The sequence below is a fragment of the Equus asinus genome, chromosome 25, assembly GCF_041296235.1.
Source record: "Equus asinus isolate D_3611 breed Donkey chromosome 25, EquAss-T2T_v2, whole genome shotgun sequence".
Lineage (NCBI taxonomy): Eukaryota > Metazoa > Chordata > Mammalia > Perissodactyla > Equidae > Equus > Equus asinus.
This window is the reverse complement of record NC_091814.1, coordinates 24,344,859-24,369,166: the sequence shown is the minus strand read 5'-3', so window position 1 is coordinate 24,369,166 and position 24,308 is coordinate 24,344,859. Positions and strand designations below refer to the sequence as shown.

The following is a 24,308-nucleotide window of genomic DNA, read 5'->3' as shown; positions in this document are numbered from 1 at the left end:
CAAATGAAAAGTCTAAATAATAGAAATGTTTTTTTATGTTAGCTAGCAATCTGTTAGAGAGCCAAGGAAGAAATGACTAAATCCCCTAAAACCACACAACAGTAACTCATATTTAACAAGGAGCTCGAGATCAAAAGTCGCTGATCTCAAGAATCTGGCAGGCCGCATACAGAATCCATAATAAAATACATTTACACATGCACAAAAACCACTCTTCTCTATGAGAAGTTCTACTACCAATCGCTAAAACAGTGTCTATTTTGGCTAAACGACTTCCTTTTTAAGACATAGCAAAGATATTTTTTTCCCAATTGTTTTAAAAAAACCCCAGAAACTCTCAAAGCCTGTTTATTCTATTCCCTAGTTTGCAATCTGAAGCTATACTATAACCTTTCAGACCAATAGGTTATTCTTCATTATTGTGAAAGTGTAACCTAATAAAGTGCTTAATCTACAATCAAGCAATTAACAAACAGAAAACAATTTAATTGTTATGCAATAACTCCAGCAAAACTGCCCAGATTTCGTAATGAAACATGGTTGGCCTTGAAGGAATAGAGTCATCTTGCTATTTACATATTCTGCAATATATCTAAAATGCAGCACCAGAATGTAAAGAAAAAATCATTATATGAAACCAGAACACCTCAATTATCGCACTGGTTCTACCACTCACCATTTTTGGGTCTCTTAGACAAGCCACTTAACCTCTCTTTGCCTCAATTTTTTCAGCCGTAAATTAAGACTAAGAATACTTACTTTGTTATGTGTAAGGAACTAACATATAATATGATTATGTATATAAAAGAGTATGTATGTGACAGAGGTTTGTAAACTATAATGGTCGTACACATTAAAAGTGTCAGTATTTGTATATAAATGAAAGAGGAAATGCATATATAAAGAGAATGTTACTAATGTAATCATTAAGTAAATCTAGGTTAAGTGGATACTCAGACAATTCTATACCGTTTTTTATAACGTGCTTTAGACCTGAAAGAGAGTATATTTCAAACTAAGTTAAAAATTAATTAGATAAAAGCTTTCTAAAAGAAGGTTTTTTAACAAGTCTCTCTTCTGAGGTAAGACTTTTTTTTAACGCAAGTATCTTTCCAAACTCATTTATTCACATTTTTTTTTCCAGTCAGAGAAGAATTTGGCTAAAAGGCCATGAAAGCGGAGATAAGAAAATGGCCAAACTCCAAGATCCATGTGTATGCTCAAGTTGTGAAGTTCCAAAACAAAAGGAGCTGTCTTCTTTTACAGTAGACTATAAACTAACTTCCTCTGATTACTAAGGAAATTCCTCTTGCCTCTGAATATTTTATACAAAATTATATATACTAAACAGAAATTTCAAGAAATGAATAATATGCATTAAGAAAACACACCATTCTTCTAAGCATGTATTAGGAATTAATCTAGGTATTAATTTAAGAAAGACCATTGCTATTTTGTGAAATTCTTTTTTGTAGCCTTCCATGGGAAACATTTTAAGCCAATAACATTACTAGTCAACTTTTCTGCACCAATTAGAGGCTTCCCTATGCTCTTCCAAAGTTTCTAGTTTCTAGCTCATGCTGCTGGAATCTCTACTAGACACCATCCCTTCTCCCAAAAAGAAAGAAGTGAGGTCTAACAAACAATTTTCTCCAAAACGTTTCCGCAAATATTAAAAAACTTTGAGGATGTGAGCACCTTGAAGTTCAACCTATTGACTTAAACATTTCACAGTCAAACATTTTACTCAGGAGATTTCTTTAGCTCTCAAGCTTAGATTCAGAGATAAGAACAAAGCTGATGCATCTCTGGCTAGTGCAACCATAAATGGACAAAAGAAAGGTCATCTCTAACTAAACTTTCTGCTGGAACTCAGCACTGCTTATGTTACTTCTTAGATCAGTAAAATAGATTCAAATTTCTTTAAGCAAAACAGATGCAAAAACACTCTTTAAATGATTATGAAATACAGCAAAGTTTCATCACTATGACTTCTCTTAGTGAACCACACCTAAAATTGTTCTGTTTAATAAGCACTGAGTGGCTGGCATTGTGCTGAGTGTCAGGGGTGGTAATAAAAAGCATATGACATTTCCTGCCTTTAAGAGGCTTATGATATAGATAAGAAGATAAGCCTTTTAGATCAAACAATTAGGGACCAGTACAAGAGAATTTTTTTTTAAAGCCAGGTTGTGTAGTGTATTAAACAGTTTATGAAGCTCTAAGGGCCCACCACCATCATCTTCTTAGAAGAGTGGCCCCAAGGCTGTTCCTTCTGCATAAAGTTGCTGGTTTACAAAGCAAGAGAATGCATTTAACGAAATCAACCCTATTTTCCTGGTTACTAATGAATGGACTGCGGATCATGAGCCAAGGTTATCATGGCGATTCTACATAAGAGATGGTAAATATATATATGTGTGTATATATATATATATTTATATACACACATACACACAATCAGATCCTCTTTCTGTTTGGGGAATCTGAACGAGCAATGTGTGAAAAAGACTGAAGTGGAATTACTGGAGCTGCTGTTGAATGAGGAATGACAACGAGCCACTATGCCAATTCTCCATGAGGACTGGTGTACATTCCAGTCTATGGAGGACAAGCACAGAGGGACTACTTGGATGCTGGGCCAGTTTCCTGTGCTTCTTCAATTCCCATGTATCTTCTAACAAAACCCTATTACTTCAGTTTATCCTTAGAATCCATGCCATACATATGATACTGTTAATAAATTTTTTTATCAGAGACCAAGAAGGGTGAAATACCCTAATACAGTTCTATATCTAGAATACATAAAGTACTTAGAAAGAGAGGGAGAGAGAAACATCTCTGAGGTAGGCATATAGCTACAGCTCAGGTTCTCCTTATGTAGGTTACATTCATGTATTTGAAACAGATGAAAAGACCATTTTAAGTGTCTGCCTTTGATTTGAGGGACAGGTACTGAAAACAGAAAATATAAAATAAATAAAAAGTGTTCTAAATATGGCATCTATCTCATTTGAAAAAGAAGTATCAAACAAGAGTGGAGATAACATGGTGAATTGACATTCATAGCCATCTGAATCAAAGAGAACCTGTTCTCAACAGGAAATTGCCCCAGGAAGATAAAAAAATTCCTTCCTTTAATTGTTAGTGGACAAGAGAGCAGCACCTAAGTATAGTATTTCAATGTTTATTGGAGTTAAAGATAAAGTAAATATCATTTTCCCACCTTTCTTCTCAATGTTATCTTTTCTCTTCCCTTTGGAATCACTTTATCTTACTTTACTTGAACTTTCCTGAGTATTTGTGTCTGTCTCATGCTTTTGAATTCATTTGGTTATATTGTTTAATCTGCCCCCTCCCTCCCTAAATAGACTATCATATGAAAGCATTAAGAAAAAACAAACATTAAACTTAATTGGATTCTTTAAATTAATCTATCAGTCATAGCACACTCAAAGTGACTTCGAAGTTTGAGAAGTTATTTACCACCACTCCCTGCTCCAAATCATACTAAAACAAGTCCAAGAGAGGAGAAAAAGACAAAATACTTATAGGGAAACAAGTTATGAATAGCTGGAACGAAACAGAGTAGAGGAGGTTACTGCGTTGGAGGCAAAAACTTAAAGTAAAGTCAAAAGAACAGGAAACGGTTTGAACCTTTGTCAGGACTACTGGGATCATAAGCATTCTTTCTTGCTGGTCTATAACAAGAACTCAGTAGTTATCCAAGAGTGAGTCTGCTTGGGAGAAAATCATTTCAGCAGCTCAACTATAATGAGATTTAAGTGTGAAGGACTATAGGGTGTGAGGGAATCCAAGTTTGGCAGAGAGTTGGTTTATTAAATAACAGTATATGAAACAGTCAAAAGCAACTTCTACTTTTTTAGATATTAAAGTATTTTGTTAAATACATGTCCAATTATAAAACAATATGACATTGCTTAGATTATAAATAACTATAAAATAAATTATAAAAATTCTATAATAAATTATATTTATATATTTTATATTATATATTATGAAATTTATATAATTATATATACAATTATAAAATAAAACAAAATACTTATTGCTCTGTATGTCTGGTTTATACTAGGCAAAACTTTGGGGCTTCAGAATCTCTGCATTTCTTAATTTCCAATGCAATCATACAGTATCAGTTACAATAGTTTCTATCAATGAAATTAAGAACCTAAGTGGGAGAAAAAGTCTACATCCTTCTGCACAAGAAATGATGCCACTCGCCTTTTTGATGAAACTGAGAAGATTTTATATTGAAAAGTGGAAGAAAAAAACAAGATGAGGTCATTACTTCTTTCATTTTCATTTTAGTAAGAACAAAAAGAACAATCCAAGCTTTAAGAACCAAATTCCTGTCCCATGACACAGTTTACAGTCACCATGAGAAAATTAACTTCCGTATCCCTACTGTTAAAACAAAACAAGCAAGAAAAAATGACTACTGTCATCTAATTAAGATCAGATTTATCCTAACTTTATCTTGATATAGAACACCAAAATGTGATAAATCAGTAATTAGGAAGTGAAAAATCCAAAGAGAAAGTGAGAGAGAGTCCTAGCAGTTTTCCTGAACACGAAAAAGACTGTTTTTTCTAGAACATGAAAGGATTGGGTGGGGCGGGAATCAATAATTTTCCACCAGTACTTTTCAACACAAACTAATGAGAAATAGCTTTGACAAAAGCAAGAAACATAATGCATATAATAAAAAAAAGGATACCATTCATCTTCCATTGTAAAAATACAGTCCCTTTAAAGCTAGGATTATTTTTTCTGTAACAAATATTTGTTCTCTTCCCTACAAAAACATTACTAACCATAACCTCAATCCCTGGCTTGACAAGTGCTACTTCTAATATATACTATGCCATTTTGATCAAACAACAGAGAAATTATCCTGAACCTAAGAAAAAGTATTCGGCTACTTCAGTGTTAAAAACATTCTTCTGTGATAACTTCCATAACACATACTTCAACACATTCGTTTTAACATCCATCAAGTCTCTTCTTTGTAGTGTTGAATTCCATTTTTAAAAGTTTATATATTTTTTTCCACTTTAAACATGATTGTGTCAACACTAAAGCAAATACTTAGTTCTCATCAGCCAATACAGTTGGAGCCTTGCTGAAACCTTGTTCTCAGCTGCCCCCTTGCTGCTGAAAATGAACTCTGAAGCTAGTGCAGTACAGAAATATACCAATTATGTCTGAGAGAATAAGCTGAGCACAGGGAATTTTGTGAAAAGGCAGAAATCATGAGATACCATTGCTAAAGTAGCCCAAATATCCTAGAATACTTGATTAATAACTAAAAATATCTGAAACGCTTGATTTCCCTAATTCTCAAGTGTCAAAGTTCTCCGGTCCTAAGATTCTGAGCTGCTAGATATTTATACCTCAGGAAAAGAATTAAGTTAACTGAGAATTTCAGTGATAGTGAGCAGTGACAATAATCAGAGAATGAATTGTCTACTGTTAGCACATGCTTATTTCTAACCATGCCCCTCTTCCTGAAAAAAAAGAAAAAACAAAAACCAAGGGTATATACCACCAAGGAATTTTAACTCATTCATGTGCTCCTGATTTAACATACAGCATTCAGACAGAGATATTCATATGGCAACCCTATGAAGAACATATTTTTATTATAGAAAAAATAGATGGAATGTAAATAGCTGTGCATTTTTTCCACTTCATCGAACATCTATAACATTCAAAAGTGCTTGTATAAACACTTACTTTTGCATAAGTTGACTAATTATCTAACATATTCTTCACCAACAGGAGTAAACGTTTGATGAAGGAAAAAGAAAAGAGGAATAGAGTGCTTCAGAAACATACCACAATTAATTATACCACAAACATTCCACAATTAACATATTAATCAGCCCATGATTCATCTTAAACCAAAATCTGGGAAGTCTATTTCTCAATAACCAAATGGGAATAACACCACAAAGCCTAAACAGAAATTTTAATGTGTTTACTTTTCCTTTGGTTGTAAATAAACAGTATGGCTATGGGGGGACAAAGAATGAAAATCAATAAGCAGTTTATATTTTCTAAATATAAAATCATTGCCTGAGATCAATTCCAAGTTCCTCTTCATAATGCTGAACAGCTCAAAGTCAAGCAGGAATGCATTATAGTACCTAAATTGTTCTACCCATATAATTTATTTTATATTACTTCCTATCCCCACATCTTTTTAACTTTCACAGGATCCAGTCCAAAGCCTTGTACATAGTAGATACTCAAAAATATTTCCTTTATTTCAAAATGAACTTACCCTTCGAAATGACACAACATAAAATGTGTCTCCCCTTCTGCGGATGGCTTCAAAGAAGTCTTGATAACTTCTGGGTGAAGCATAATACACTTGTAGCTCACTCCCTGAGTTCCTGCTGAAGTAAGAAAAAGGCAAAATGTTGTTAAACTAATAAATTTCTTATCCTCTCAAAAATACTTTCTATTCTAAGGCTATATCCAAATTATAAGAATCTCTCTCAACCAACATATTAGTGGCGTTTTGGCAGTAATTTTTATACAGTTACGTGTTGCTTAATGAAGGGGATACATTCTAAGGCCATTCTGTCATTGTGCGCACATGACAGAGTGTACTTACATAAATCTAGATGGTACAGCCTACTACAGACCTGGGGCATGCGGTATAGCCTCTCCAGCCCAGGCTACAAACCTGTACAACATGTTACTGTACTGAATACTGTAGGTAATTCTAACACAATGGTAAGTATTTGTGTCTCTAAACATAGAAGAGATACAGTAAAAATATGGTATAAAAGATAAAAAATGGTACACCTGTATAGAGCACTTAGCATGAATGAAGCCTGGAGGACTGAAGTTGCTCTGGGTGAATCAATGGGTGAGTGGTGAGCGAATGTGACGGCCGAGGACATTACTGTATACTACCACAGACTTTATAAACACTGTACACTTAAGCTACAATAAATTTATTAAAAAAATTTTTCTTTCTTTAATAATAAATTAACCTTACTCTAACATTTTTACTTAAAAAACTTTTTTTTAACTTTTTGACTCTTTTGTAATAACAGCTTAAAACACAAACACATTGTACAGCTGTACAAAAATATTTTCTTTCTTTATATCCTTACTCTATAAGCTGTTTTCTATTTTTTTAAGTTTTTTTTTTTCTTTTTAAACACCAAGACGCAAACACACACATCAGCCTAGACCTACGCAGATCATCAATATCACTGGCATCCACCTCCACATCTTGTCCCATTGGAAGGTCTTTAGGGGTAATAACACGCATGGAGCTGTCATCTCCTGTGATAACAATGCTTCTTCTGGAACACCTCCTGAAGGACCTGTCTGAGGCTCTTCTTGAGGTGTCACTCTTTTCAGAAATACGCCCATTGTGGTTTGCTTGGTTTGTTTCTTTTTCTCATCACAGATTTGCTTGTAAGCAGATAATGCACCAGATGCCATTCATATACTCCTTGGTGACATCACCCAAAATCCAAGCAAGTTTCTTGATGCAGTCGTAGATGTTGTAATCCTTCCACAATTTCATCAGTGTCTTCCTCAGTTTCAACAACAGCCTTCTCAAGTAGTAAGCCTTAAAAGCTGCTATAACTCCCTGACCATTGGTTGGATCAAAGTGGTGGTGTTTGGAGGGAGAAACAACACTTTGATATTGGGATAAAGATCACCAATAAAAGGAGGATGTTCAGGAGCATTATAAACAATAAGCAAAATCTTGAAAGTTATGTTATTCTTCAAACAGTACTAGTCCATTTTGCTGTCAAAGCAATTCAGGAGGGCACCTGGGAAGAGGAGCTGGGTAATCCATGACTTTTTATTGCTCCTGTAATATGTTGGCAGTGTGTGCTTATTGATATGCTTGAAGGTCCTAGTGTTCTCACTGTGCCAGATCACAAAGGGTTTCAATTTGTAGCCTGCAGCATTGGCCCCAACCAAGACTGTTATCCTGTCCTTAAAAGCCTTGAAACCTGGCATTGATTTGGCCTCCTTATGGAAGAAAGTCCTTTCAGGCATCCATTTCCAGAATAGGGAGGTTTCATCCATACTGGATATTTGCTCTGGCAGGTAATTTTCCTCCACAATCAGTTTATCTGGAGTTTCTAAAAATTCTGCAGCTGCCATCACATCAGCACTCGCGACTCACCCCTTGCTTTCCCATAACGTAATGAACGATTCTTAAATCATTTAAACCACCCAGAGCTAGCAGTAAACTCAACATCGTAGTCAGGTCCAGCTTTTTCTTTCAACACTGTAAACAAACTTTTTGCGTTGGCCACGACTGTCGTGATGCTGAGAGAGATATGCTTCTGTGTCTGGTCTCCAATCCAGATCAGTAGAAGTTTCTCCACATCTAATAGGCCCTTCTCGAATTTTTGTTAGTCTCACTGCCTTCAATGAAGCAGATCCTTTAACAGCTTCTGGCACTTTGTTCTTCTTCTTCAAGATAATAGCTATAGTAGAATCCGACATGCCTGACTGATGAGCAATAACCATCACTGATTTTCCACCTTTGTAGTCCTTAATCACTTTCAATTTCGTTTCCGGGTTAATCACTCAAAGTGGTCTCTTACTGACAACATTAGCAGTGGATTTTGCATGCTTAGGGGCCATGATGAACAAAACAACGAGAATAAATCAAGAACAAGAGAAGATGATGCAATTAAGAGACATGGTAAACATGAGACGTATGAGGCTGCTGTCGGTGTGACATGGCATATTGTTTCACAGTAAACTATTTTTTTAGAAAGTGTACACTCTAAAATAATGATAAAAAGTATAGTAAACACATAAACCAGAAACATAATCATTTATTATCATTGTCAAATATTATGTACTGTACATAATTGTATGTGCTATACTTTTATACAACTGGCAGTGCATTAGGTTTGTTTACACCAGCATCACCACAAACACGTGAGTAATGCATTGTGCTACAATGTTACGATGGCTACCACGTCACTAGGTGATAGAAATTTTTCACTCCATTATAATCTTCTGGGACCACAGTTGTGTATATGCAGTCTGTCATTGACTGAAATGTCACTATGTGGTGCATGACTATAATAACATTTTGAAAAGCCCAAGGTCAGGATATTTGTAAGATCCAATTCACTACAGCTAAAACTTCATTTCTGAATCAAGGCTCTAAAATGGACCAGTCAAGTGTATTGCAAAGCATGTAAAAATAATAAAAGTATCAGAAAATAGACTTCTGCATTGGTTTGTATGATTTTAAAATTTGGGGTAACAAAATTTAAGCCTAAGGTAAAGTTACTTTTCACCCCTCCGTCAAATCTGTCAAGGCACACTTGCCTATGAGTGTGTGTGAAAGGTGGAAAGAGTTTAGGATTTGGAAACAAGTGGACCTGCTTTGAATTCCTGCTTCACACTTCAAGTGGGTATAATTGGGGGAATCAACCTTTGAGCAACCTCACTTTCCTCATCAGTAAAATGAAGATAATTATATAAACCTTGCAGGATCATTACTGGGCTCAGAGATGTTATATGTGTAAAGTACCAAGCATGGGTCCTGTTCCATAGGAGTCACTCAACAATTGCTAGCTATGGATATTAAAAGTACCATGTCAGTGCCTTTATAAAATTATACCTTAAATTACAGTATCTCAAATCACATCATATCTCAAAAGACACACTCAAATGATATTAATATAGTTCTTAATAATATTTTCAGTCTTTCACTGTTTAGCACAATAAGCTAACACTCCAAAGTTAAAGGAGAGTTAAAGAAATAATGTTTCCTTTTTCTCCAAAAAAGAAAACACATGTGTTTTCTTTCTTATATTGTTCTTCTTTTATGTTTTCAATCAAACTTTATTAACTTAAGAGGAAAGAAAGGGTGACTTAAAAGGAAATAACAAATGAGTCATAAGAACTTCCTTTGAAATAAGTCCATTTGCTCACTAGGCCATTTCTGACAATAATATTTTGAATGTGCAGTCAGTTCTTATCATTCATGGTAGTCATGTTGTATAAAGGCAGTATGAACACTGAATTAGCAAATACTGAGGCATTCTCCTAAGGGAAATACAGGGTGAGGTTCCTACGAACCCCGACTTACAGCATTTTAGTCAAGCGATCAATATATAACCTTGTTTCACGTGTTTCTGTTTAAAGAGACTTTCTTTAACATATATTGTTCATTCACTAACATTGAACTCACAGTCAACATCACCATAACTCATGCCTGAACGAAGCTTATCTAACATGTATCTTCTCCATACGGCACAATACCGTCTTCTGTGCTTATGAACACTAGGCAGCACCTTCAGTACTAGGCTTAGGGGCCATTTTACACAGTGAAATCACCAACAAAAAGCACAAAAATGTGAAACATGGCACTAAACAGACCTTGAAAAGGACACTTGTTTACAGCACAAGAGCCGAAAACAGGAAGGCAGAGGGGTGCCTTGTTAAACCTTACCTGGGAATGTCTACACGTTTGCAAATGACCGCGAACGTGTTTCAAGTATTGATTTTAGAGTTACAAACAAATTTTAGTGAGTAGGCAGATACACAAATACAGAATACCTGAATAATGAGCTTAATGACAGGGATACATTCTGAAAAATGTGTCGTTAGGTTCTTTCGTCATTGTACAAACTTCATAGCATATACTTACACAAACCTACATGGCATAGCCTACTACACACCTAGGCTATGTGGTACTAATCTTATGGGACCACCACTGTATATGTGGTCCGTCATTGACCGAAACATTGTCATGCAGCACATAACCGTATATTATCTAATTTAATCACTATATCAACTCTGTGTAGCTGGAATTCTGTAGATGAGGAAACGTTAAGTTAACCTGCTTTAATCCACAGAGCAAGTAAGTGGCAGAGTTCTGATCTGAATTCTGCCCAACTCTAAAGCTAGCATCTTAACCATGACACTACATTGCCTCCCATATTACTGTTCCTTTTAGTTAGATATGTCTTGTTCAACATATTTAAACCTCCAGGTACAGCATTCCTTTTGGAATCTTTCAAAATCTTAAGCAGAATTGTGTAGTGAAAAATGCATTTTATGTCAAATAGCTAGGATCTGAATTGTGATTCTGCCACTTACTGGTTCTATGATTCTAAAACTTGGAAAAAATAAGCGACTTGCCCAGTTTTTCTATATATAAAATAGGGACCATGGTCTCTAGACTTCAAGCTATTATATGGATTTAAAGATAAAATGCATGTAAAGCACTCAGCAGGACACCTTGGCCAGAGCAGATACTCATAAAATAATATTCCCTTCCCCTTGGCTCATGGAAAAGATGCCAATCAAGGACAGGAAAGCCATGTGCACTTAAAATTTACAGCAAAATTATGACTGAACAGCATTCCAGTGAAAACTGTATTTAAGGGACACAGATGGGGAGAGTTAACCTTTTGAAATTATCTGGGTTTACTCTGAGTGCTCAGAAGCAGCATATGTTATATGGACTAATACAAAAATCACAGATGAGAACAAGTTTAAGATGTAAAGGAAGTGTGCATTTCAACTTTACTAAAATACTAGGTATTTAAAATTCCTTAGCCAAGAGCTTCCACACTTTCTTACCTGATACTGGTGGTTTCTGTGTATTGAACAGCCATGAGCTGAGAATTTGAGCCCTGTTCTAGTGCACCCTGGAAAAAAAAAATGACTTAATGCCATATAATGAAATTACATGAAGACTTCTTATATAGACTCATTCTGCATTTACATTTACTAAACTCTCATTAAAGTACTCATATTGTTTTTCTTCATGAATATTCTGACATATTAAGTTCACATAACTAAATGCCAACATAGAAATGAGAACTCTATTGGTCACATTCTGGGCTGGGAGATGTGTCTTATGGAGATTAAGACATTTAAGGCACTTCCCATAAAGTTTAAAGAATAGCCCAAAAGCTTGGTCCAAGTACCATAAGTTTTATGATCAAGCCATGCAAGTATTATTACTCAACATATAGCAACTTACATTTGTCTAAAATAATTATTTTCCCAATGAAAAGTTCCTAAAGTAAAATAATGAAACTAGATCCTATTATTTACTAAGTTAAACACAAAGATCTTCAAGCCTAAATATACTTATGAACTAAGCTATCATTAAAGAGATCTCACTGATGACTTTTTTAGCCAGAGAACAGTCCAATCTGGAACCATCAGTGGCTCACATATGCTACTCTGGAAACCTGTCTTCCACATAGCATCTGCTTTACACTATGCCTTCTTATATTCCCTGGCAGTTTTGTAAGCTCACCTTCAGAAGAGTTTCGAAGGGTATTAGAGTTCAAGGGCACACTACCAACTATTACATTAAGAAGTGACCTTACTACTACCCTGTCAAATAGTGGCTGAAGTAACTGTTTAATCATAAGACTACTGGCATTTGTTCATTACTGTATCCATCCATCCATCCTTCAGCAATCAAACTTTTACAGAGCACCCACTACATGGACCAGGGCTACAAATTTAATAGTTGACTTCTGCCCTCAAGAAGCTTGCAGTTTACAATGTGATCAATGCTAAAACAGAAGAATATACAAAGGGTTAGAGGAAAAAAGAAAAGGTAACGACTTTGTTTGGTGGATGGAACCAATATGCAGGGATGAATGTAGGGCTTCCAATTTCTGGCTCTGTGACAAGTCAGAGGTCCTATTTTACGAAAATCTCATTAGGTCTTGCATATAGTGGATGTTCAGTAACTGTTCGTTAAACAAAAACGAGGAATGCACCAATAAAATGAAAAAAAAGAGAAACAAATACTTTTAAATAATAAAATCCTATACTTATTGACACGCTTATCAAGTAACTAGTAAATAAAGCCAAAATTAAATTACGGTTAGTTGATAAATAAAAGATTTAAAATGAACAGACTAAATACCTAATGAATTTTAAATGATTTTGCTACTTTGCTACTTTGGCACATATAAAATTAACCCAGAAGTCTGAAAGAAGCCAGACTTCTTTCCCTAGACTCAGAAATGAGTGGGTAGGCTTTAAGGAAAACTGAGTTACAGAGACATTAGGCAAATAGGGGCATTTACCTAAGATTTACATCAATTAGCAAAGGAATCTCTGAAAAATTGGCCATGAGCTTCGGCATTCTTAGCTATGTGGATTTAGCAAAAGGTCATAATCAGCAAAAATGTGAGGCAGACATTTATACAGAAATGAGAACGATGTTAAAATTCCAAGTATGTTGTAGATTTGTCTATTTTCCCCTTAGTTCTGTAAAGTAAAATAGTAAAATAAAGATACTAAAAGGGGGGGGGCATTTATGGGGCATTTATTTTTACCCAGACATTTACCCATTCTGGTGCTTTCCTTCCTGTTAATCTAGGGTTCTATCTGATATCATTTCCCTTAGTCTAAAAAACTTCTTTTAGTATTTCTCACAGTGCAGATCTTGGAGCAATAAATTATCTCAGTTTTTGTCTGTCTAAAAAATGTCTTTATTTTGCCTTCATTTTGAAAGCTATTTTCACTAATTTGCCCCTTTACCTTTTCTAATAACTCAGTCTAGGAAGAGGGTTGAACTATGAAATGGGACAAACCAAATCAAGGATACAATAATGCTTAGAGATGGCAGAAATTTCAAAGAAAAGTCAATTCATCAAAATTACAGAATATCTTATTAGACGATTGAGTCCTTTTAGCATCTGAAGGAGGTGACTGTGAGAAAAAGGAAGGTTGAAATGAGGAAACAAGACGAAGCAGGGCAGCTCCAGGCTCTCTACACCGAGAAAGAGAACCAGAGGAATTCTTTATATGCTTTGGTATTGACAACAGCATAAGCAGAATGATCCTTCTTCCTCTGACTGATCCTTCCTCTGACTGAAAAGAAACTTCTTTTACCCTTGATAAGTACAAATTCATCCCTGTCATTCCTTTTTCTGTAATAGCTAAGAGTCTCAGATTTCTGACCACTACCTAAGCTTCCTATGGAAAGAAATGCACCCAAGATAGAAGAGAAAGAGATAAGACTTTAGATTAAACTACAAATCTCTTCCAAATGTTAAAAGGCTATGAAATTACAATAAAGTTATTTTCCTTGCATTAAAATTCCTTAAAGGGGTACCAAGTGCCTCTTACACAGTAAACTCTCTATTCATTTATCTAATGAACAGGAAAGAATAATATGAAAAATTGTATCAAAAGATAAGGCAAAAAAACTCATTTAGGCCAAGAATTTTAACCTAATTTTTCATAATGCCCATTATACCAGCTGTGTGGAATAATCTACTGCCAGTTATCCATTTCTTCCCTCTTCCTGCTCTTCCCCTGTATAGCAAGGAATGGAAGCCTGAAAACTATATTACCCAAACTTTTTTGCCACTAGGTTTTGGGATATAATTTAGGTTCTGCCAATAAGATACACTTGCACCAGATTTGGAAAGCAGAAGGAAAATAGAGTCCATTTTTCCTCTGACCATGGTGGCAGCCAATATGTAGGCTTTGGCAGACGTGGGTTTTTACAGTACCAGATTGTACTCTAATGCCAGTAAGAAGCTTTGAGACTCTGAGGTACCTGCGACATTGGTAATGACTGCCTATAGCCAACAGAAGTACTAACAACCAATCAAGGTGCCATAATATGTGAAGAAAAGGTGTTGGAGAGGCCCACATAGGCACATACGGGATAATCATGAAATCTCAGAATGTCAGAGCTTGAGCTCATCTAGACTAACCCTCATTATTTATGGAATGAAAACAGTTCCATAATGGTTAAAAGTCCACGTTTCTCAATATCCTTTTAATGTACTTCTAAACATATCACATACTGCTTCCAGTTAGTCTCCAAATAATCAAATAGCTAAAGGTGGTTCCATTAGCATATAAACACATAAACCTGGTGAAATATATCCCATCTAAAAATAAAACCTCTTACTTGATTCTTATAGCTATTCCATTTCTCTGTTCCCATTAATGGGGAATCATCCCGAAATAATTTTCTCTACTTCCTCATTTATTATTACTTCCCGAATCCACATACTTTCGTCATCACCACTCCAATGAATGACTTTTGTCAAGGTCACTAACAAATTTTAATAATCAAATCCAATGGCAATTTCTCATCTTCATCTTAATCAATATCTCTCAGCCTCTGTAACAGTTGTTCACATCCCCTTCTTAAAAAACTTTCTTCACTTGGGTTTTGGGACACTACTATCCTACATTTTCTCCTATCCTACTCAAGCCACTCTCCTAACCACTCGTCTTCCTTCTTAAGTGCTGGATTCTTTCTTCTCTTTCAGCCTCTAAGGTGGAGTTGGCCCAGGTCTCAGCTCCTCACCTCTTTTCTTTCCTTTTTACTTTCTCCCTAGGTGATGTGATCTCAAATAAACTTCCAGTCTCAACATCTCCCTAAACTCCAGGCCTGGATATGTGACCTCTGGATACTTGACTTCTCTACTTGAATGTCTAAGAGTCTTGTCAAACTTAACCCCTCTAAAACTCTTGATTCCTGCCTCCAACTCCTCTTTCCCCAGTCTCAGTCTCCACAAATGGCATCACCATTCATCCAGCAGCTAAGGCATAGGAATTATCATTCCTTTTTATTTTACATCAGCAATTTCCATTCGCTCTACTTTTAAAGTATATTTGGCATTCAAGTACTTTCCTCCACCGTCACATCTACCATGCTAGTATGGACTGCAATGATCTCTCATCTAGACTACTGAAATGGCTTCTTAACAGGTCTCTTTACTTAGACTCATGTTCCCTGCCATGGTCTACCCTGTGTAGGAGTTAGAGAGATCTTTTAAAAATAGAAATCAGACCGAGTCACTCCCCTACTCAAACATCTCAATGCTATCCTCTCATACCTATGATAAAATCCAAAGTTCTCACGAGAGCCTATGAGGTTTGCTAAGATTTAGCCTCTACTGCCTCTCTGATGTCATCTTTTACTACTCTCCCCTTAGTCACTGCAGTCCAGCCTTACTCAACCTCTTGATGTTCCTCAAATACGCAAATTGTTCCCTCCTGAGGGTCTTTCTATTTGCGGTTCCCTTTGTCTGGCAGCTCTTTCTCTAAACATTCTCCTAGATCTTTGCATTATTTACTCCTTCATTTTCTGCCTACGGAAAAGCAACGTTCTCATCAAACCCTTTTCTTCCTCCTGAGCACACAGGAAAACTAGATTTGCCTAACCCACTGCAAAGGAGACTTGCAAAAGTGACAGAGTTTTAGCCAACTGAACATTGGCTAAAGTTCAGGCCTGATATCTAACACATTTTGCATTTCCTTCCAAGCTTTCTCTTCCCCAACACCTAAGCCTAGAAGCAAAGAATCTCAAGTTATTGTGGCCACAAGTAGAAAGAACCTGGATTCCTTAGTCACTCCTGGGAGGAAAGCCATCCTAGAGAGCTATATCAGACTTCGTGTGGGTGAGAAACAAATCTGTATTCTATTAAGCTGCTGAGAATTTGAGGCTGTTTGTTAAACAGCTAGCAATAACTACCTTGACAATACCTTATTCAAGTGGAATATCCTTAGAGCAGCCTACCTAATATAGCCACTCACCTCTCAACTCAAACTCTAACCTCCAACCTTGCTTTTTCTTTGGAGAACTTCTCTCTTATTTTGAGTGTATTTATTTACTTATTATTATCTCTCCCACTAGAATGTAAGTTCCATGAAGGCAGGAATTTTATCATACTCACTACTTATTCCCAGGGTCTGAAACTGTACCTGGCTCATTATTACTACCACAGGTAATGTTTGTTGGGAGCTTGCAACGTGCCAGTTGCTAGTCTAAGTGCTTCAGAAGTAGTAATAAATATTTGATGAATGATGGAATGACTATAAATGGTGCTCTGTGGCAAAGAACATTAAGATGGAAGCCCAATTAAACAGGTTCTAAATAAGAACTACCCTGGGGCCGGCCCAGTGGCACAGTGGTTAAGTTTGCATGTTCCACTTCGGCGGCCTGCGGTTCACTGGTTCAGATCCTGGGTGGAGACATGGCACCGCTTGGCAAAAGCCATGCTGTGGTAGGCATCCCACATATAAAGTAGAGGAAGATGGGCATGGAGGGCCAATGTTCCTCAGCAAAAAGAGGAGGATTGGCAGCAGTTAGCTCAGGGCTAATCTTCCTCAAAAAAAAAAAAAAAAAACGAACTGTCCTTAACCTGTAGTGCTACATGTCTAAGTTAAAAATGCCCTCCATGGAGAGTCTTTACTTCCAAGTTGTCCTATGTTTTAACACCCTCTTTTTGAAAAGCTCTAAGAACAGAAGAGATAAACAGTATCATTTATTATACCATTTGCAACAAAAACATTTGATACAGATGTCCATGCACAGAAACCCCTGGCTTGAAAGCAAATATGAGGGAGAAAGCAGGAAACAGCACCATGCCTGAGCAGGAAATACTAGTGCTATAAAACCTAAACCAGTGCCGTAAAACCTAGGAGGAGGGCTTCAGTGGCAGTGACAGCTGCAGCAGACGCAGCAGGAGCCACTGGGAGACGGCTGGAGTTCAAGCTTCCCAGCTATTCCAGGGAAGAGAGCACCTCAGCTGGGGGAAGCCGCCCAACAAATATGCCAAGTGTTTGAAGAGAAGGAGAAACAAACCTGAAGAATACGGGTTTTCTGTTGATTGTTCGTCATTCTTCTCGACTTGGTCCTTTCCACTTCATGTCTATGAACCCACCCTCGAAGTTCATGATTTAACCTACAGAAGAGCTTAATTAATTAACATATTTCATAGAAATAAATGTCTCATCCCTTGATTAGAAATGAATTTAATTATATTTATAGGTTCCAAAGAGCATTCCAAGTGCCTGATGACTCAATGTTGCTTTTTGATTTGAAAAAGCTAAGACACTTAATGTTAAGTTGTTTTTAATAAGACACGAATTTTTAGATGGTAGCCTCCTCACTCATGAGTTCAAAATTCAAGGAAAACCATAGCTAAATACCTGCCAAATATAAATATTGGATGCAAAGGTTTCTCCACAAAAAAGTATTTCCCGTCTCTGCTTTTGGGCTATGTACACGGAAACGCTGGAGAGCATGGAGAGCACTTAACAAGCCACAGGACTCCTAACAACAAGTGCATGCAGTAAAGCCCCTGAAAATCACGGTCTTTCGGGAGAAGGAAAAGAATGAACTCAACTGCTTAGGGGGAAGAAAAAATCTCAGTGCACTGTAATCCAAATTTTCCAATTTTCCAATGCCGGAAATAAAAAAGGCCTAGTTCAAATATAACTTCCCCTTATTTTGCTTACTTTTTAGAGCAGTTTGTGAAGCAGGTGTGACTATGTTTATTTATAGTTGATTACTACTTATCACAAAAAAACTGAAGCAGTTTTTGAGGTTCAAAGATAGGATCCAAAATCAGAGGAAAAAAATTCAAGGGGAAAGTAGACAAGAAAAGGTGCACTAATGGGGAAGTGTCTCCAGAATCACATATCTTCAAATTATTATCTTCCTAATTTGAAGAAAAAAGTACGTTCTGCTATAAATGTTACCATGTGCAGGTCTAACAATTACCCTGGATTTTTATATTAATATCACTCTCTAGTTTTCAAATAAGACATACTTAAGTATGCAACCCCAATACCATCACATTAAACCCTTCATCACCTCTAGCAGGTTGGTGGGGAAAATGGACAACCACTGTATGCCTATGGTTATCCAACAAATAATTCAGAGATTCTCTTAGACACTTAGTTAATCTGAACAAATACTTTTCTAGGTTGCAAAACTAAACACAGAAACCCACTCAGATATAACTGCAACAATCTACAACACTCACCTGAGAGATTCTGTGGTGTTAATCAGGGGCTGACAAGGAGGTGGAGGAATATAGAGTAGTGGTTCTTCAGTTAGCACCATCAGGGCTTTGTCATTTGAAACGGAATGATCATATCTGAAATAAACATGCATAAAAACTGTCTCTTTGCATCTTAAATGCTTAAGAAGTTTGCTATAAGAAAATCATCACTAGTATTAACTTTCCACGGAAATAAAAATATAGTAAATAGACGTACTGCAAGATAGAAGCAAATGTAATAGAAAAGGAGGGAAGTATAGACCATAACAGCACAAATGTCATTTTCTGATTTTCTACAGAGCTTATCAGAATAATTCATATTTATCCAGCCACCGTTTATTGTATAGTTATTATGTACCGGAAACTAGGGATTCAATGATAACACATGGTTAATGTCTTCAATGAGCTCAAGATATACACAGTGCTGCTGGAACACAGGAGATGACACAGTAATGGGGAAAACGGCGGGGAAGACCCACTGATTGATAGCAAAGACAGTATTATGTGACCAGGGCTAAAGTTTTGTAGTCATTCACAATTCAGTGATAACAAAACTGAACAGTCTCCTTAAAATACTGTATGTGGTGGGGAGAGGGGAAGCATAAAATCCTTGATAGGATAAAAGTGAAAGTGCTGAAAAGCTGAATATAAATTTTAGCATCATGGAGGAATTTGAATCACTAGTCAAACACCAGGGTGACATTAACCAGTTACTCCATTAGCCTAAAAAAATATGCTTTCCTAACCATCACACTGATCTATATCATATGAATTCATATCCAGGGTATTACATAGGGAGCAAAACCTGAGTTGAAAATTAGAATTTGAGCTGGGGACATTATTGCTATTTATTCTCTTCGGTCTGCTATTTTAACCTTTCTCACTAAGAAATCTTAAATCTGTCTTGAATTTCTTTACATACAATGCTCTGGGTTGAGAAAACTAGATAGACTAAAACCCCAAAAGGAAAAATATAAACACATAAAATCGGACATGGCTAGATTCACACTTTTCATTAATTCATTCAACAAATATTTACTGAATACCAACTATGAACCAGGCAGTGTGCCTGGTGCTAGGAATCCAAGAGGGAACAAGAGAAATAAAGTCTCTATCCTCAAAGACCTTAATGGGGGAAGATGGACCAAAGACAAGAAAACAAACACATAAAACAGATCCAAACTGTGGCTAGAGCTACAAAAGAAACAAATGGTTGAAAAAGAAAACTAATGTCAGTATCTACTTTAGATCAAATGGTCTCAGAAGGAGATGGTATTTATGTCAAGGCCTAAAGGATGAGAAAAAACTAGCCTTTTAGAGACTGGGGGAAGAGTGTTCTGGACAGAGGCAGGTGGAAAAAAGGTGGGTTTAAGGAACCTAAAGAAGACCACTCACCATCTGAAGAGTTGTGAGCAAGTGAGGGAGGCACAAGATAAGGTTGGAAAGACAGAGACCAGATTATGATAAGGAATTACTAAAAGTAATGAGAAGCCACAAAAGGGTGTTAAGTAGAAAAGTGACAAATTTCAATTTACATTTACACCTTGCCATTGTAACAAAAATGGATCCAATGAACACAACAGGGGAAGCTGGAAGACCAGCTAAGAGAGAGCTGTAGTAATCCAGACAAGACCTGAAGACAATATGGACTAAGACGGTAGCAGTGAAGATGGAGAGAAGTGGCCAATTCAAGACAATTTCTGGAAAGAATATCGACAGGACTTGTTGAAAGGGAGGAATCAGGATCTCTGGTTTAAGCAACAGAAATGAGGAAGACTGCTGAAGAGAAGTGGATGGAGGTGGAACACGGAGAGGGACCTAGAGTTCCACTATGCATGTGTTAAGTCTGAAATGTGAGATGTCAGGGAAATTACTGGATATATGAGTGTGGAGACTTAGAAGAGAAGTCTGGACCAGGAACACAAATTTGAGAGTCATCAGGATATAGAGACAGAGACTGTGTGCTAAACGATGGATGAGTCACTTAGGCAGAAAGAAAAATGAAAATTCACAGTTTCAAACCCTGAGATTTGGATAGAGAAGAAGCCAGCAAAGAATATTGTGAAGAGCAGACTGTGAAAAAGCAGGAAACTAAGAAATGCAGCAATACAAAAGGAGAGTGTTTCAAGGAAGGAGTGATCCACACAGCTAAATGCTGCAGAAAGATCAAGTAAGATGAAGACAGAAGTTTTCATTGAATTTGGCAACAGTGAAATCACTGCCACCCTTGATAAAAATAATTTTGGTACAGTGGAAAATGAAAGTAAAAGTCAGGCACTTCTATGTATGCCACACACAAGAGAAAAGAAGCAATAGCAGAGGAGATGTAGATCATTATTCCCTACAACTTGCACCAGGAACATTCTTGAAGCCCTTTCTTCTGCCTGTGAGGATTAAGTTGTTTGGAATAAAACAAAGATGGTGATACAGCGGTAATAGCTGCACACACAAAAGGACATCGGCCTACAATGAAGTGTCGAGGGAGAAGAACAAGAACTCCATCTCGTACTTGGTAAATTCTGAATGCTTCTAAGAGGCTGTTTGCCACACTAAAAACATCAAGAACAAAGTCCTGTCACATAGGCATATTTTTAAAAATCAGGTCTGCATATTTACAAAACTACAAATGCTGCAGTTCACCAGAAAAGTCCAAAACTGCTTTTGAAAGTACATTTCTGATTTATAATTTTATTTCCATATGATAAACTCTAGTAATGATTTCTGCACATCTGTGCTGAGTGGCTTTGTTTTGTCAGCCAAAAATATTCTTTGGGGAAAAAAAACATCTGATAGGAGAGAAACCAGGAAAGGGACTGGGTGGAGCTGAAAGGGAAAGAAAAGCCAAATGCAATCTGGAGACAATTAGACCCACACTAACCCTGAGATGGTCAGAGGTCTAGGCTGCTTGCAAACCATTCTATATCAAGAGAAAAAAATTCAGCAAATAAGTCACTAAAGCAAAGGACTGTGCTAAGGAGCTAGAGTTAACGAAAATTCCTGTGCCATGGCTGCCACATTGTGACTTCCCTCTGCCTTGTTATCAAGGACCTAGCTCCATTTGGCTCAATAAAAATTCCAAACAACAGAGGGAATTGTTTATCAAAAAATATACAGCTCTGAAAATGTCTACTATAACCTTCTGCTAGTTAACAGAATACAGAAATTGTATTTTCATAATATTATGTCTTTTACTATTGACACGCTCTATGGAAATGTACAAAGACAGCATTAAATTGTAACAAGGGAGGGAGACTCAATGAATATCACAAGGATAAATGATTTTTATCTAATGACTACAAATAGGTTCAGCCATATCATTCCACCATTTCATATCCATCACAGATGACACAGCAACAAATATTAGATATATTACATGTGTAAACACGTTACAGATAAATAAAATAACGATTTTAAAGACATTAACACAATATAATATGTATATATTGTACGTGTTTCAATATGTATATTAGATTTTAAGGTTATATCTTTACAAGAATTCTAAAACTGGAAAAAGTTTCGCAAAGGAAATTTATTCTTAGATCTGGTCTTAACAGTAAAATTTATTAATGGCCTCAGTAACTTGTTTGCTCTACTAATTAAAACTGTGTATAAACAGTTTAGATGTAAAGTTATGCTATACAATTCTCTGTTTCAGTTTCATTAAATAAATTTAACAGACAGAGACATGCCATCTAACCTGTAGCTGTTTTTCTGGATGATACCATCTGACGTGTCTTGCACCTCCTTGGCAGAAAATCCTAGAAGATGCCTCCTTTGATTTGCAGGTTTCACACTAGGCTTCATTTTCCTGGAATCCTGTTCCAACACGCTGAAAATTAAAAATGTGAAACAATAATTGAAATAAAAATATGTCCCACATGTGCATGCTACACGCAGCTTTGAAGCAAACCAGAGTTCCTTTGTAGGTCCATGTACACAGCAAGAATGCTTGGCACAGAGGCAAGTCAAACAGCACACTGACATGGTCAAATCTCTAGCTTAACATCCTGTGAATGTGAAAAACAATTTTGAAAATAATTTTTGTGAGTATAAAAGTACCTTATTTATAAACTGTTTAAACAAAGTCAGTATTCTATATGCTTTAAAAACTCTATCATGTCATGTGTGTACACAAAGTAGAAATAAGTACAACATACATATAAACAAATATTAAATTCAGATAATAACTGAAATAAGAAATCCTCCTGGATGCTGCAAACTGTTTTCAGTGAGGGAATACTTCAAATGATATGGGCATTACTCTCTTTGTCACAGCCAGATTCATTAGCCTTTCACAATCCCAGAAGGTAGGCTATCAAACAAAGCTAACAAAAAATTATTTAAAAAATATTTCCATTTTTATTTACATGTAAAAATTTCCTATTTACTTCTTTATCCCCACTCTCCCTAATACTTTCATTCATCAACATACGTCCTCTTGATGGGCATAAGTATTTGGAGCAAACAAATATGTATATTTGTATGTAAGAGGTTTTTAACACATAACTCATTAATCATGGGCTTAGAAATTTGGCTCATCAATAAAACAGTTTGTGTGTATGTGCTTCATTTTATAATACCACTCACATAATTTACACTACTCATAATCTTCTTGAAATTCAACACAAAGGGAATCTCCCTAGGGTAACACAAAAGAAACGATACCAGATTCTATTTAGAGGGAGGAGGAAAGTAAGGATGGATCAAAGAGGGTCACAAGTTAAGGGCCCAGGGATTCTAAGAGAAAAGGAGTTCTTTGGGGTATCGTAGTTTGCCTCCAAATGAGGGGAAACTGGTGTTAGGGGGAAACAGGAAGCAGGTACATCTCTATAGAATCTCCTTCTGGTCTCTGATTGTATTTGCCATTCTTCTCAATTCTTTACCCCCAGAATCACTGCCATCCAGTGGTTGTCACACAGTATGCTGTGGTACTTTGGCACACTGCAAACTCTTCAAAGGTGTACCACCAAATTATGGCCCTTGCATGAAACTTATTTTTGCTACAACCGAGGCTACATTTTGTTACAATTATATCTTTCAGACAGAATGTTTACCAGAGTGGTCACAAGCAGTATAAACCCCGCTGCAAATGAGGTAAGAGGCTTAGTGAATGTCTAACCGAAACAGGAAAACTCAGCTTGGTGAGTATTTAAGAAAACATGAGAGAAGCTGTAAACAATACCAGTTTTGTAGGGAAGGCAAATTGAAGAATGTGGTGATAACCGGAGACCTATTTCTTTTTTCTTTTTGAAACTTAGTTTTTTTTAACAAGTGTTTACTTTTTAAGTCTTTCAAGTATGGTACCAAAAATTCTACTTAGGAAAGTACACTGTAAACAAAATCAAAGTTAAGAACTTAGCCTCAGTTTACAGAATCTCAATTAATTCAATTCCTACACAGAATCTCAATCAAGTCAACCCCGATACAGAATCTCAACTCCTACAACTCATCCATTGTATTAGTGAAATATCC

General features: G+C 36.3%; 1 protein-coding gene across 10 annotated transcripts in view; it reads right to left on the bottom strand.

The window, feature by feature from the left end:
* The window catches only part of ATF6 (activating transcription factor 6), a 212,333-nt gene that overhangs the window by 101,814 nt on the left and 86,211 nt on the right, over window positions 1–24,308 (bottom strand). For 8 of the 10 annotated variants that reach the window (XM_070497520.1, XM_014841141.3, XM_070497521.1 and 5 more), the window contains 5 exons: window positions 22,534–22,665; window positions 18,819–18,932; window positions 17,633–17,732; window positions 11,626–11,693; window positions 6,311–6,425 (listed from right to left, as the gene is read on the bottom strand). In XM_070497520.1, the coding sequence (XP_070353621.1) occupies window positions 6,311–6,425; window positions 11,626–11,693; window positions 17,633–17,732; window positions 18,819–18,932; window positions 22,534–22,665 (529 nt within the window). The remainder of the gene's footprint in view (window positions 1–6,310; window positions 6,426–11,625; window positions 11,694–17,632; window positions 17,733–18,818; window positions 18,933–22,533; window positions 22,666–24,308) is intronic. The other 2 variants (XM_070497518.1, XM_070497519.1) reach the window with 1 other exon arrangement.